Source organism: Cydia splendana, chromosome 14 (assembly GCF_910591565.1).
Source record: "Cydia splendana chromosome 14, ilCydSple1.2, whole genome shotgun sequence".
Taxonomy (NCBI): Eukaryota; Metazoa; Arthropoda; class Insecta; order Lepidoptera; family Tortricidae; genus Cydia; species Cydia splendana.
Genome location: NC_085973.1, coordinates 2437033 through 2453512, shown reverse-complemented (window position 1 = coordinate 2453512; position 16480 = coordinate 2437033). Strand labels below are relative to the sequence as shown.

General features: G+C 36.8%; 1 protein-coding gene across 1 annotated transcript in view; it reads right to left on the bottom strand.

Moving 5' to 3' along the window:
• LOC134797069 (uncharacterized) overlaps positions 1–16480 on the bottom strand; it is a 32199-nt gene that overhangs the window by 10216 nt on the left and 5503 nt on the right. The window contains exons 2-3 of the mRNA XM_063769290.1: positions 16109–16193; positions 8679–8864 (exon numbers count right to left, since the gene is read on the bottom strand). Coding sequence (XP_063625360.1) covers positions 8679–8864; positions 16109–16189 — 267 coding nt within the window. The 5' untranslated portion in view covers positions 16190–16193. The remainder of the gene's footprint in view (positions 1–8678; positions 8865–16108; positions 16194–16480) is intronic.

Here is a 16480-nt window from a genome sequence, read left to right as displayed (position 1 = left end):
AGATTTCTATGGGAGTTATTAGTCGCCTTTTTCTACTGGCGGAAATGCCTAGCCGATCTATACTTTATAAATGATTTTTTAACGACCTAATACTGTCGTTTGGAGGTACCATGCCTACGAAGCTGAAGATACTGGGTTCGAAATATGTATAGTACCCACAATACAATCCTTATTGAGGCTACTGTACTAAGTAAGAAGAAGATTATTAGGTACATAGGTAAATAATCTTGTTTATTTACTAGTATGTATCACGTGCTTTGCGACAGTGTTTGCAATGTCAGTACGGCTACCACCAGTTTTGACATTGACATAACGCTCACGTTTAAGTAACTTACTTTCTATGCATCTCGCTCGTACTCGCATATGCGAGCAATAGTGGAAGCGAAATGTACAGAAAGTAAATTACGTAGACGTGAGCGTTATGTCAATGTTAAAACTGATGGTAGAGGCTCAGATATTAACCACAGCGGGACACAAAAAGGGTTGTTGACACGTGTCTTTATAACCTTTAAAGAATGTTTATTGAGTTTGCAGTCTTTGGCATACTATCTGACAAAGTGTAAATAACAGTAGGTAGTTATTTTATGATTATTTTAATGTAATGTTTGACCGAGGTGGTTGTTGTATTTATAAATGTTGCAATGTATTTTACAGTACATATGGCCCTATTTTCCCGCACTAGTGCGTAAAATAGCACTTTTCGTGTGTATGTCAAACGTTTAACTGGCCATATATATTATAAGTACTGTAAAACGTTGTACGATACACGTGCGAATAGGTAATTCGCAACTCGTGTCGATTTAAAACACTCCCTTCGATCATGTTTTAATTTATCGCCATTCGTTTCGAATGTCCTCTTTTCCGCACTTGTATCGTAAATAACTATTTCATGTCACTATATATGATGTCACTGTAAATGTTGTATTAACTTGTGAAAGAGCCCTTCCCCTTGGGGCCTACTTGCAGAATGTTTGAACTTTGAATTTGAATTTTTGCATTTTGAATATGCCAAACTTTTATAGGTAATATTGAGAATTAACAACAACTTTAATATTATGGTAATGTTTTACGTAGTATACGTCAGGGGAAAAATTATATGGAAGCTTCCTTAAGAAATTAAGGAAGTTTTTTCTCAATTGGGATTTACCAAAGGTTAATGCATCAATGATAAACCAGTTCTTAGTTTAGTAGGTACCTATTTCATAATGGTTATGTTATGAAACTTATAAATGTTAAGATTTTATTTAAAACTAGTTTTGCCTGCGATTTCATCTGCGTGATGATGATGATTGATTTAATCCTCTGTCCTTCCCCGTTCTGCATACCAAATTTTATCTAAATCAGTTCATAATTTCAGCGTAAAAAGGCAACAGAAAAATAGACGGACATACAAATAGAGTTACTATTGGGCGTTTCTCAGAGATGACCTTCGGTGCCTGACTTCGGTGCCAAATTTTTTTTTTAACTTATTTGATATGCGACTTTATTTCCTAAAATCTAGCCTTAATATAAAAAATATTGGTAGTGGAGGCCTCCATTAGAACCTTATAGTTTTTAAGATATTTGAGATTTAAAAAACACCGAAATCATGTGCAGGCACTGAAATCAATTGGCGTCACCGAATTCAATAATGCATACACAAAAATCACATTTCAATTTTATATCTCAATCATATTACATTTTAATCATATTTTTCATTCTTATTTGATTATAAGCGATGTAATAAGGCTAATGATCTCGAAAGCTTACATAAATTTAATAGATATAGACCCAAGATTTTAAAATAACCTAATTACGGCTTGTAAAACAACATCTCTAGAAGATATCCCACACTATTTGACTGTCCTCTCATATAATAGGGTGGTGGGCGATGTATGGTCCTGGAACGAGTTTCAGACATGTCGACCACAAATTCGCACATTAGTGCCATAAAGGAGAAGATGTTTGTTTCACACAATCCGACCGCACACGCATCAAAAAGAAACTTATGTTACCTACACTCGATAAACAGGAAACTTTTGAGTGGTGTTCAATGCTCAAAAAATATTTAATGCACTTATAAAGCAATGTGATGCAATACGGAAAACAAGTATTTTTGAATAACAGAGTTTTAAAGCGTGAACTCCATCAATTTAAAACTATTTGAAGTGGTCGACTAATGCTTGAAGATCTAATAACCTGTTAATTATTTGAGGGTGCTGGAGATCTCCAGCATTCTGAAACACTTGAGATAATTTGTAACTCCTATATTTAGACATACAGACATAAGACATTGAGGATTGTTAAAACATTTGCTATGTTCAATTTGTGTCTATGGCTATCCTTTAGAAATATCGATCAGTAAGGTACGCTCAGTGCCTTTGAAGCGATCTCGACATTAGAAGGCCACTTTATTTTTAATCCCTTGTTCTGAACATCCCGTCCCTTGGGTGCACCTTGCATAATACTTACATACACAAGTTATTGTAAAAGAAGTGGGATCTGCATTCATTTAACATGGCTGACACGTTTTAAGTTATCGAGGTATAGGGCCTCAGGTGATACAGAGGACAATTAACATAATTTACTTCATTGGTTTGAAGAGAACATCAAGACAGAGAAAGAAACATTGGGTTTACAAGTTTCAACACACGTCTGGTTTAAAAAACTACTCATAGTAAACTAGTGATTTTTGAACTTGTGAACATCAAGACAGAGAAAGAAACATTGGGTCTACAAGTTTCAACACACGTCTGGTTTAAAAAACTACTCATAGTAAACTAGTGATTTTTTTGTACCTATTATGAATTCATTTACTTACAAACATAATTTTACGTTTATACAACGTATCTTGCACTTTTTAGGTGTAATAAATTAGTACAACAAACTAGTTTACAAAGCAGGATTTGAATTCAGTGATCACTTTTTTGATATCGGTGGTCAAAAAATCCACCGAATCCAAGGAAATCAACACCAGTGATGTCAAAATTAATCGCTTTTTAGCAATTACAGAAATAGCATGAGTGATACAGAGGAGATGTAATAATGATGGATTTACGTACTTTCGAGGATTTCTTAAGCACTTGCATAACGATAAATGCACTAAAACTTTCGGAGTAAATTGCACCACCGATCTCAAAAAAACATAGAACCAAACCCACCGAAGGACGGTGAAACCTTTAAAAAATCACTTTATTATACTGTGACTGTACCTCTACTCTATTCAACGGTTAAGGCACAACTAAAGCATACTATGTTTGAGACACTGAGTTCCTGGTTTACAACTTTGAAGGAGTACCGACATGTTTTGCAAATTACACCGAAATCAGGCACTAGCCCGGGACACATCGTAAATTTGGTTTTATTCAATGAGTTGAGCAAATACATTATTGTGATATAAAGATTATGATAAGTTAACTAATACCTTATGCGTGAATACCCATAATAACTCCGATCTAATGCCCCATCTTGAGTAATAATTTTTTGTTTCATAAAATCTGGGTGCGGGACACTCCCACCGAACATCATTTTTGGCATTTGAATTTTTTTTCTTGTATTATATAAATAATAAATAAATAATTTGATAGTGTCCCAGACAGAATATAGGCTGAAGATCATGCCTAAATTTATTCAGATTTATTGAACAGTAAATTCAATCATTTATAGCCCCGGACACGTAAAAATGGCCCTCCTGAGAAATGCCCTATTGCATTTATAATATTAGTAGGGATTACAACTTCCAATATTATGTGAACGTGAAGTAAACATCAGTGGGAAATAAGTCGCTTAAAGCAAACCTTCCTACTCAAAACTGGTTAGGTACTGTGCGTTTTATAAATGGGGAATTACCAACTGCAGTTATGCGGGTAATGCGGGCGGCATCAATGAATAATAATTCCACATTTACTATGTTACTATGGCTATACTTTTTCAAAATGAGCTTTTAGAATCAGAGTCAACATTGGTGCTTCCCAGAGAAATGAGTAAAAGTAAGCATAGAGTGCTCACTCCATACATGTTGTTACCAAAACGCCCATTACTTTCGTAGTCGACATCTAATAGCGTCAATTAGCGTAATTATCAGTACTGCTACTCGACACTAGATGTTACGTGTCGCGACTTACGAAAAGTGTATTGGTCAACAATTCACAACTAATATTACATGCAAAAGAAGTTGAAAATAGAGTTCCGGTTAATCCGGTTATAATATTAGATGAAAATTGTTGAGCATAAGACTAAATCCGTTCGTCGCGAAATCTATTGTCGAGTAGCAGTACAGATAGTTCTGCTACTTGACGCTAGATTTCGACAACGAAAATAATAGTCGTCTTGGTTACAAAACTGATGTATGGAGTGAGCACTCTATGCTTACTTATTTCAGTTACTTCTCTATGCCGAAACTACCTCGAATTCGTTAACGTTAAAAATGGGGTGCCAGTAAAATAGAACATTCGTAAACACGATATGTAAGTATCCATCCATATTGTACAATGGGCGTCCGGGCGTTGGAGTTGGACGGTCACGTACAGTCACCATCAAAAATAACGTATCAGACGCGTCAAAAGTTAGATACTTTCGCGAACAACTCAACAAAAATATATAATATAATGTCTCTATGTAGAAAAATCAAACTGTAACAGATACTTTTGAACGCAAAGTGTAGAGCTTTATCCCTCTTTTGACGACCGGTCTGACCTAGTGGGTAGTGACCCTGCCTGCGAAGCCGATGGTCCTGGGTTCGAATCGTGGTAAGGGCATTTATTTGTATGATGACTACAGATATTTGTTCCTGAGTCATGGGTGTTTTCGATGTATATAAGTATGTATTTATATATATAAGTATGTTTATATCGTCGCCTAGTACCCATAGTACAAGCTATGCATAGTTTGGGGCTAGGTTGATCTGTGTAAGATGTCCCCAATATTTATTATTTATTTATTTATTTATTTTTGTATTCCAGGCCGGCGAAGCAGATAGATACTTTTCAACATTCAAACATTTAATATTGTCTTCGGTTACCGCGATACTTACTCATGAAATAAAGCTATTGACACGGATTAGCTTTATCGCGTATCTTTATCTTTACTTGAAAATAGTTGTAATGTAGAACTAGCCTTATGAACCAATTTTGCATGTATAACTGGTCTTCAAATTTATAGTTTACGATGGTTCATTATTTTGTAAGTGGGTGGTTTTTGCACAGTGTAGTTTTTCCTCAGACACCTGGTTGACCACGAACGCTGTAAAGGGTTCGAAACGTCGGGATGTAGACGATGTATTATGAATTCAATATATGGGATATAATCCGTTTCAATAGTTTTATTTCATTCAAACATTTATTCTGCAAGTAGGCTCAATGGCTCTTTCACAAGTCAATACAACATTTACAGTGACATCATATAGTGACACAAAATATACATAGCAATATTTATAAATACAACAGCCAATTATGTACCTACCTGGGTCAAACATTACATGATAATAGATTGTCAATTTTGGAGATCGCGGTCATTATAAGTAATATTTAGAGATAGCATGTTCTCATTAAAGCTTGTTTTCCCCAAGTTAAACTGTAGATAAATTATTTTTTCTAGCCATGTTACAAAATTTTTGACGACCGTGTTAATCTCTAATTCATGTACTATTTCCGTATGTGATTTATCGTCGGAAAATTTAAGAAGCATGCATGATTATTAATATAAGACGGGTGATCATTAATATAGGTCAAAAAGAGCAGCGGTCCTAAGAACGCTGCCTTGAGGGACCCAAATTTTTTTATGACATAATATATTACTTAGTTAAACATATTAACAATACGCAAATACAATTTTTCGTGACTTTCCAAAAAAAAAAACCCAATCGAATGTATTGTAATAGTAGCCATAGATTTTGGATTTAGGTATGCGGGTCAAACAGATCACTGTGTTATGTCTTTCCTGTAGACATACACAAGAGTTAAGGGCTATAAAGGTTAATTTTCTTATTTAACCCTTATCCACGTGAAAAGGTCCTCCTTTTATTTAGAGAACTATGATAAAATCATTGCTTACATGCCCACAAGCTGTTAACTATTGCCCACAGGAGAGAAAAATGTACTGTTCGCGATAACACACTAGTTTTCTCTCCTGCGGGCAATAGTTAACAGCTTGTGGGCATGTAAGTAATGATTTTATCATAGTTCTCTAAATAAAAGGAGGGCCTTTTCACATGGATAAGGGTTAAATAAGAAAATTAACCTTTATAGCCCTTAACTCTTGTGTATGTCTACAGGAAAGACATAACACAGTGATCTGTTTGACCCATGCCCTTGATAGAGATGGACATCATGTAGTGTGACGTCATTATGAACACAATACGTCGCGGGCGTCGCGGCTCACCGCGGCTATAGATATAATCGAGTCTCCGACAATTTAGATGATTGTGTAGTCACATATAAATATAGTTGTATATTTATGGTTTCAATCCACAAACAAACAACGCCACGTCAAATTAAGCCGAATATGGGCAATCAGCGGAAATAATTCGTGTAGTTTTGAAAATTGGTACAGTTATACCATGTGGTGTCCAGATAAACATGCTAAAAGTCCTCGAGGGTAGGGAGTGTGCTGAGGGTGTAGAGGGGTAGGGGGGGTTTGAAGGTACCTTTTTCCATGTTTTCGCTCATATCTTGAATATCTGTTCTGTCATAGGTAAATCAAATTTGCTTAGGTAAATCCTGACCAGTAATATATGATCATTGTCAAGAGGGCGCTGTTATTCTCATGTATAGAGTGACAGTTCAGTTCAGTTCAGCTAAAAAGGCTTGGACATGTAACTCTATAACACCTTTATGTAAAACCCTTTTTACATATGTGGAAATAAATGATTATGATTATGAAAGTATGAAAAAAATAGTTCCAGTGAAATTCCGCAACATGGCGCGTGATCATATATTCCTGGTCAGGCTTACTTAATAATAAAGTTTAGATGTAGGTCCTATACATAATTAACCTGTTAGACTTGTTAGACGATGAACTAAAAGTAAACGTCCCAGTGCTCGACATGCTAATGCCCAATAGATGAGACCCTGCTGTCACCTCTATTGACAATGACTTAAGTTTGAAGGTGACTTGCACCGGGGCAGTGACGACCACTCGGACGTCTACCTTATACGACCTCAATACTTTAGTTCAGTTTCTTTTTTTTTTCACCTTTATTTATTTGTACCTACGCAAAAACTTATGAAGACCTTGGATATTTGGTGGTTTCAGTATTCATGTCTCGAGAACAGTGGCGTTGTAGAATAATACTATGTATTTGTAAGCCGGCCACGGTTGGATTTTTGCATAATTAACTTTTGCGTCGAGGTACATAGTTTAGACTAGAGATGCCCCGAATAATGAATTTGGCCGAATACCGAATACCGAACATTCGGCCCTCCTCTCGGCCGAATACCGAATATTCGGCATGACATGCTAACATTGAGCCACAATTATTATGAAATCTATTCGCCAGCAAAACACAACGTTTGCTAAGATATATTTTTATGTTGAACAGAATCAATTAATGTAGTTAGAGTCAATCAAATCAGACCCATGACAAAAATAAAATATTTTGGAATCAACAAATGCTCAAAAACGTGCCTTCGTGTTTAATTACTTTCCAAGAATACATTTTAAATATTAAATATACCTGAGTTATTGTTTTTTTCTTTTTTGTGTAATTTTTCTTTTTAGTTAGGTGCAACAGACATTCGGTATTCGGCCGAATAGTAGGCAATATTCGGCCGAATACCGAATCATAATCATTTATTTATTTCTTGAATGCGGTACAATAAAGATGTAAAAAAAGAATATTCGGCAAAATTGCCGAATATTCGTGGCATCTCTAGTTTGTACAGTCGCCATCAGATATATCGGAGCGGCCAAGGTGTTCATAATATCTGAACACGCGCCCTAACGCCTTGACAATAGAGGCGTGTTCAGATATTTGTGAGCGCCTTGGCCGTTCTGATATATCTGATGGCGACTGTACAAGTATTCCCTGCGCAGCTACACTTTGTATGATGTTGTAGCAATTTTTTTTACTAAAGTGTCATTCTATGGAACTTGCTAACTATGTAATCAAAAGTCACTAGTGAATTCATCATTCAGAGACAATTTCAATATGGCGGTTTGTTTACATAGTTAGCAAGTTCCATAGAATGACACTTTAGCCTAATTTAGTGTCCCACTGCTGGGCAAAGGCCTCCCCTTGTTTCTTCCACTCGACCCTTTCGTTGGCATTTTCTCAACATTCGGGTAGAATGCGTTCAAGTCGTCCCGCCATCTCCTTTTCGGTCTGCCTGCATCCCGGCCTGCACCATCTATGGTGTCCGGTGGGTACTCACTAACATAGATCGTTTGTACGTTGTCGAACTAGGGCATTTTAGGGGAATTTTAGTAGGGCAGGTATAAAAACAACTGTTCGCATGAATTTCGCGCGTTTCGCGAAAAGTTCGCGAATGGCACATCTGAACGCAACAAGCGTCACCTTATGCACAAAAAAAGGTTTTTAACTGATCGCGTAAATTTCGCGAGTTTCGCGAATAGTTCGCGAATGGCGCATTTGAACACAACAAGCATAATGTGCACAAAAACAGGTTCTTAACTGTTCGCGCGAATTTCGCGCGTTTCGCGAATAGTTCACGAATGGCGCATTTGAACGCAACAAGCCTTACCTTGTGTAGACCGACGAGCAGAGTGATGGTGAAGGCGAGCAGCAGCGCCAGGGCCAGCAGCAGGATGACCGATATCACGATGAGACCGACTCCCACTTCCTTAACGTCCTCCTTGTCGGAGCTGATGGCCACGCCCCCGGCCAGTAAGGATACCAGGATTAGGAGACTGAGGATTATCTCGCCCACCTGGAACAAGAGAAAATTCCTCATTTAGTACACTGATCACCGTTTAAGTATGAGTGAGACAGAATGCACGTATTAAGCATGTGTTACGCTCGCACACCGGAGCTTGCGGATCCGCTTCAAATGTTTAGATATACAGATGTAGTGCATAATTGTTTGCCATCGTATTTTCTCGGAAACGTTGGTATTTGTCTTGCTACTTCTATCAACCTCAGTACTTATTGTACTGAGACTGACTGAAATACGAACTAAAAAACGAACGTGTTTTCGTGCGTTTCCGTGAAAATACGATTATGTACTACATCTGTAATGCTTTAAGTTCACATCATCGGAATAATTTCTATGAAAACATGACTTTTTATGGCACAACAACACTTTGTCCTGTCAAGGGTTAGCTTAGACGGAGTCTAAAGATCAAAATTTACATTAATAGACTTGCGATTACTCTGGTTCCAAAAAATAGTCTGAATTCAATCGCGAAGATTGATAATCCAGCATCGATTCGAAATTTGGACGAATGCCAGCCTTCTAATGGAGGGCGATGACAGAAAGGTATAGGCAGACGCCGTCGGGACCAGGCAGCGGTTATTACACTGATATAAGCGAGACAGCACTATGCAAGCATATATCGATGTCCCGCTCGCACACCTGAGCAGCATGCGCATTAAAATTCGTATACGCTCGGTGTGTTATGATAGTATAGTTTGTTTATTTACCTTTCGGGCGCCATTGAAGATTTACCCTCTTTGCTATGTACAGTCGCCTTCGGTATCGGAGCGGCCAAGGCGGTCGCAAATATCTGAACACGCCTCTATTGTCAAGGTGCTAGAGTACTTGTTCAGATATTTTTGAACACCTCGGCCGCTCCGATAATATATCTGATGACTGCACCGGCCAATCTTTTATATTTTTAGAATATTTTACCGTTGTATTTCTCTTTTGGCCGAAAATATCTTAGAATTGAGATATTCTTATCTTCAACATCGGCTTTGAGATTCCTAAGGGTAAATCTGTGACGTTCCATAGGAAAAGGCACCATATGGCGGTCGGCGCTTACGTCAAGTAACATCGCATGCATTGCATGCATTCGTCGTTAATAACAGCGAAAGCGCCGACCGCCATAAGGTACCTTTTCTATTGGAACGCCACAGTTAGCTATATCTTACTATTGCCAAAGACATATGTAACTTCGTATAAGACGAATAAAGTCTAAGGAAAAAACGTGCCTCGGAATTCAAGTAAAAGTCATTCTCGAATAGATGCCGCACACACCTTTAGCCTATCCTCGGCTAGATGGCGTGACGACACCGTTTCATATTTAACAATTTTAACACATAGATATCAGTGAATGAACATGGATAAAAATGATATAAAAATAATAAAATCATTTATCCATATATATACATTTTTTGATAATTTTAAACGTTTTCATTTTGAGTTTTAGTCGTGTGTCGATAGATGGCAGTAAATTTACAGTGACTACAAAATTTACAATGACAGGACCCCTCTATACTATCTATTCTTTTTGCTATTGCTATGAAGTTCTAGTTATTTAGGCAGTAACCTAAATAACTAGAATAGTCATTCAATTAGGTGACATTTGCTAGAGTCGAATGTGTCAAGCTAAAATTACATAATTTAGGCAATTGAGATAGTTGGGTCGCTTCCCATTTTGCTCAACGATTTAATCTCAAGGTCACGAAAACAAAATAGCGTGTTACCTGCTCATATTCCACTTAGGGGTCATCCATTTATTACGTCACACGAATTTCTAGGTTTTTTTACCCCTCCCCCCCTCCTTGTCACACTTGGTCACATTTGGCAAACCCCTCCCCCCTGGTGTGACGTCACATTTCTTCAACGAAATCGGCAAATATTTATTTAATATTTTATCAAAATATTTTTGACAAAAAAAATATTAGTAATTTTATAACCCAAAACTGATTAAGAAATAAAATTAAACGAATAAAAACGATTATCGTTTCAAAAACTATTTAACTGTATAGCGAATAAAATAATTTAAATAAATTTTCGGTTAATGATGAAGTTAAAGTGACGTCACAAAGTATATGACTCCCCCCTCCCCCTTGTCACAACATGTCACATTTTCTTGACCCCCGCCCTCCCCCTAAACGTGTGATGTAATTAATGGATGACCCCTTATTATTAGACTTTCGGGATCATTAAACCGAAGTATGACCATGACCACTAGGTATACGTGATGAAAAAAATGGGCTACTTTTGCCTACTTTAGTTAAATATTGCAATGAACGTTGATAATACAGTAATTTTAGACATTTATCGTTTGCGTCAAATCCGGTAGGTAGTTCTGATTATTTGCAGACTTGTTTATGATTGGCCCAATGATTAATCAAAGTTTGAGACCTTGAGCGCCGAACGCAACTTTATCAAAAATCGAAAAATCCGCGAAAATTTCGGTTTTATTTTTATTTGGGTGATTTTAATTAACCCTAAAGGAGTAGTTTTTGATAGTACCTTCTCGAGACGTTTTTAAAGTAGATAAACTAAATTTGCTACAATACGAGACTACAATTGTCTCTGTAGATTTAGTAGTTTCTGAGAGAAAGCCTTTCAAAATTTATATTTTTTTTACATTGAATTCGTAGGCTAAGTGAGTGCAGTGAGTTTGGTTTGGCACCGCTTGGCACGATTGTTCCTAAAGGTGGCCACTGACGAGCCTTCCAACAGTCCAAATAGCGTGGCTGCAATCCAAAATCGGTCCGTGAATGTCAAAAATGTACAGTTACAATGTTTAGTAACGGCATCCATTTGGAAGGCTAGTCAGTGGCCTGCTTAACAAAGCTCACTTGGCCCGATAACCACGAGATCGTATCGTGTGCCTACCCCCCAAAAAGGGAGGGGAAAGGTCGGGTCCCCACTAGTCCCCAGGTCCAATCTATGCTATATTTCTTCCTGCTCTTAGCAACTAGGGCAAGTTCTATATCATTAACATACGTTCCCAGGCTGATGTCTATACCAATTTGAGTATCTTTTAAGTAGTTATTTACCTACATTTTGCCGTGAACTTTGAAGCCAACACTAAACGATAAGAGTTTGTGTCTAGAAGCATTAAAGTCGAGGCGCCATTAGTGAACTTTTGGGTGGGGCGGTCACGCTACGCACCGTTTATTGTCTCCAAAATAGCTTTAGGGATCTAAAAATAAAGTGGCTTTAACTACCAAGCTGCGTGGCTACAAAAGCTTGTCTAGAGGACGAAACTGTGTAGTTTTAGGTGATTTAATACATGCGTAGTTTTATTTGTAAAACCTGACCAGCAAATATATGATAATAGTCAAGAGGACGCTGTTATTCTCATGTATAAGGAGACAGTTCAGTATATAACGTAATACATAAGTAAAGTAATCACTATTTTTAGCTCGTAAATCTTGTTTTTTCTAGTATAATCCTTATTTGAATCCAGTTTTAGTGTTGATTTTCGCCTTCACAAGGACATAGGTATTACGAAATTGATTTAGGATATAGGGTGGATTTCAAAATCCAGCGAAAACTTATGGTTCGGTCTTTATAAAAAAAACTACTAGGTTGTGCGAGTTGCAACTTTTTTATATGTTTTTAAGAACTATTATCTTCATGTTCCTTCAATTACCATCTCCAATAACTTAATAGTTTTTTTTATATAAAATGTTTTATGTGTCTAAAGTCATCACCGTCGACCGGAAAAATCTGAACCTTTTTGTTTGCAGTGAAAATTATAGCATACCTATCGTACGATTGCGATTTTTCTTTTACTTATATCTTTTCCATGTTGTTGTTTAACACATGAAAAAATATGCAATAATTCCTTCACCGAGAAAGTACATTTAAAAATATTTAAAATTTTGTCACGAATATTCGTCAACACCGTCATGGTAATGTCAATGTGAGCTTATCTCGGTGTATGAACAACGAAATACCGCCAAAGGTCCTTGCCCTATTTTTCACTTTAGTATAGAATGCCAAAAATGATTTCACTATAAAGTCACATCACTGAATCGTGAGAAATATTACGAACAAATTTGTAAAACGTAGTTTGTCACAACAGAGCATCATCACCGTTATGCTTTGGTTTAAAAAAGTTACAAATGATATATTAGAAATAATTACTGAAATGAATGGCAAACTACATGAGGTTTATTGTGTAGCATAGACATTAACTACTATTATTCGTATTCTAGAAATAAAAACAAGAAACTCTCAAATCGTCAACACCATACCCGTCATCACCGGGAAAAAATGACGACCGGTGAGGATTTCATGTGTATGGTGATGACGGTTCTCAGAAACTTTTCTAGTTATTTTGCTATAATTCATTATGAAATTAAGCTGTATGTTTGAAAAACGTTCTCTATGTCTTCTAACACTATATAATGTCTACCTTATAAATGTAGAATAAATGTAGAAGAAGATATAACTATTTTTTTCACACTAGAGGATGCTTAGTTTTTATTTAACATTTTGACTGAAGTAGGCAAAATTTAGGTCATTTAGAACTTAGAACATACAAATGTTTTTTTTTTATAATCTAATAATGTAAATCGTGCAACTTAGAGTCTGTAATTGTATGTTAGTCGTGTTAAAACAAAGTATTTAAACAAGCAACATATATTAAGTTTTAAGCGACCATAGGCTACGGAACTGGCTCACTATCGTGATGGCTTTATGTTTTTTGATAATATTATATTAATTGATGTATATAATTACAGCAATTAATAATTATACCATTGGGTAGTCACCGGACCCAATACCTAACATTTTGTAACTTATGACATGCATTACAAGTAGGGGTCTTGCAACTTATAAAACACTGATTATATATTAATGTTTAGCTATTAAACAACATATATATGGATTTAAATCATTATAGCTATTTTTAAAGTTAATTAATAAAACAACAAAAATACAAACTTGTGCAATGAATCAAACTATCAAAAAAAAGTAATATATCATAAAAATTAAGCTCATTGGTAAGCCAGTAATTTTATAATATGACATAAATACCAAGTTATGCAGTAGATAAAAGAAGATGCGGGTTTAAACTGATAATAAGAGTACAATATTGTTAATATGATTTAACATTGAAAAGACCCAAAAAAATAAATGAATACATAAATTGCCTATTTCGGAACATAAATTATTTAAAATTATACAATAAAAATACTTGTTATATATTTATTTATATGAATAAAATGTATTTTTTATAATTTTCGAAAAATAATTTATGTAGCTAGTCTTATGTTCAAAAACATGTTATTTGTAATGTTTATTAAAGTTCTAAAGTCTTACAATAAAAAAAAGTTTTTGTTTTTTTAATACGTTTTTAATACATATGTAAATTAGTTCCCAAATCGTCATTACCGTACATGCAGTGTCATTACCGTCTATAAAAGAGTCATTACCATACCATGGTTGTCATCACCATCTTGCGTTTTTATTTTCCGAAAGCGATAACTTCAAATATAAGCCACAAATGATTGTATAAATACCATACATATCCTCAATATACAACCCCCCATTACTTTACCCAGCTAGAATCGTGTTAAATTAAACATTGAAAAAAAATAATTTTTTGTATGGTGAAATTTTTTGTGCTGAAATCCACCCTATAGCATCTGTTTGGTTAGCACTTTACATCAAATTATTACTTATTTTAAATTCAAATCTAGATGGAGTATGAATGACGAGTCGCGGTCACCACAATGATATTGCAGCTAAATATAGATTATACCGTCGGTTGGCAAGCAAAACTCACCAAGTACTATCAAAAAATTAAAGTAACAATGCACTTTATTACACTTGTAACACGGTTTATTGTCCAATAATTTAAATGATAGTAGTTAGTGATTTTTGCTTGTCACCCGGCGATACGAGCTCCAAAATTGACTTGTGACGAATGACGATTGTACAGAATGCTAGTCTCGTTTCACTACTCTCACTTGATTACAATACCTATTATGAATTGGACTTTAACTATGACGCGCAAGTGACAAACACTAGTCGCCTCTTTTTTACTTTGGTGTTCTTTTAATTATGCCTTCTATTTTTCGCTTGTTATGTTAGGGTATGCCATATCTATATATACAATATCATTGGGTCACCTCGCATCGGCGCTCCTATTCCCATACTAATTTAAGAGTAGTATTGAAGTGGATTACTGAACCTAATAGCCCACCATTCCATTGCCTAAAATGGGCTTTCATTAATTAGTAACGAAGAATAAATGTGTCCGGTCTAATCAAAAGGTCCCACTTTGTCGCTTCTAGTTTCCGAGTTTATAGTAAAAAAAATAATTGAAAATCGGGTTTTAACAAAAACTGATACAACATACTCTACGAGTAAAGAACCTGTGACTTTGGTTGCAATTTTAAGCAACTTTTTAGGATCGCACTCCAGTGGGTACCTACTACTGGGGACCTCTTAGCTAGCCGCCATTCTGCTCGGTCACGACCATGCGCGACCGGCGGCGGCGGCAACCATAGCAGGGAACGAAAGGTCCGATCGCAGTGTCTCGCTCCTACCTATGGTTGCCGCCGCCGCCGCCAGTCGCGCAATATCGTGGCCTTAAGAGTTAACTAAACACCGACGCTCAAAAGACGCTAGGGGTGGCCCTTAATGATAAAAGCGGCACCTATTGGGGCAGTGTCATTGGGACATGTAACTAACTATTCTAACTAACTATTTTGGCTCAGCGATCCAAAGAGAATCTTGGCCTCCGAAACGAGAGCGTGCCACCTGTCTCGATCCTGCGCAACTTCCTGCCAGTTACTGACGTGAAGCTGAAGCAGATCCGCCGTCACACTGTCTTCCCAGCGATACCTCGGCTGACCCACGATACGGCTACCAGTCATTGGAACATGTATAATATTATTCCAAGGCAGAAATTTACCCATGTAGTCCTCCGAATCGCTAAACTTAAGAATTGGGCGGGGCACATTGCACGTAGAACCGATGGCCATTGAGACGGAAAGGTTCTCGAGTGGCGACCACGTACAGGGAGGCGCAGCGTGGGTAGACCCCCCACAAGGTGGACTGACGACCTGGTAAAGGTCACGGGAGTCCGCTGGATGCGGGTGGCGCAGGACCGGTCATTGTGGGAGGCCTATGTCCAGCAGTGGACGTTCTCTGGCTGATACGATGATGATGATGATGATGATGATGATGATGATGATGATGATGATGATGATGATGATGATGATGATGATGATGATGATGAATAATAATTAACTCACCAGCTCCAGGTAGCCGATGATGAGGCATCCTGTCTTCAGCTCAATGCAGCCGCAGCACTTGTCGAAGATCAGGCTAGGCATGATTCTGGAACAGGAAAGAGTACGTTAACATTACAATAGTCGAAGAAAACCGGCAAAGTGCGGGTAGGTCTCGCGCACGAAGGGTTCCGTACCATTAAGCAAAAAACGGAAAAAAAATCACGTTTGGTGTAGGTATGGGCCCCACTTAAATATTTATTTTATTCTGTTTTCAGTATTTGTTGTCATCTATCTAGTTATCACGGTTCATGAGATACAGCCATAAATTTAATGTGATTCAAGTTCAAGTGCGCGAAATCTAAGCTTTTTAGCTTAATCTAAGCTAAGCGAAAT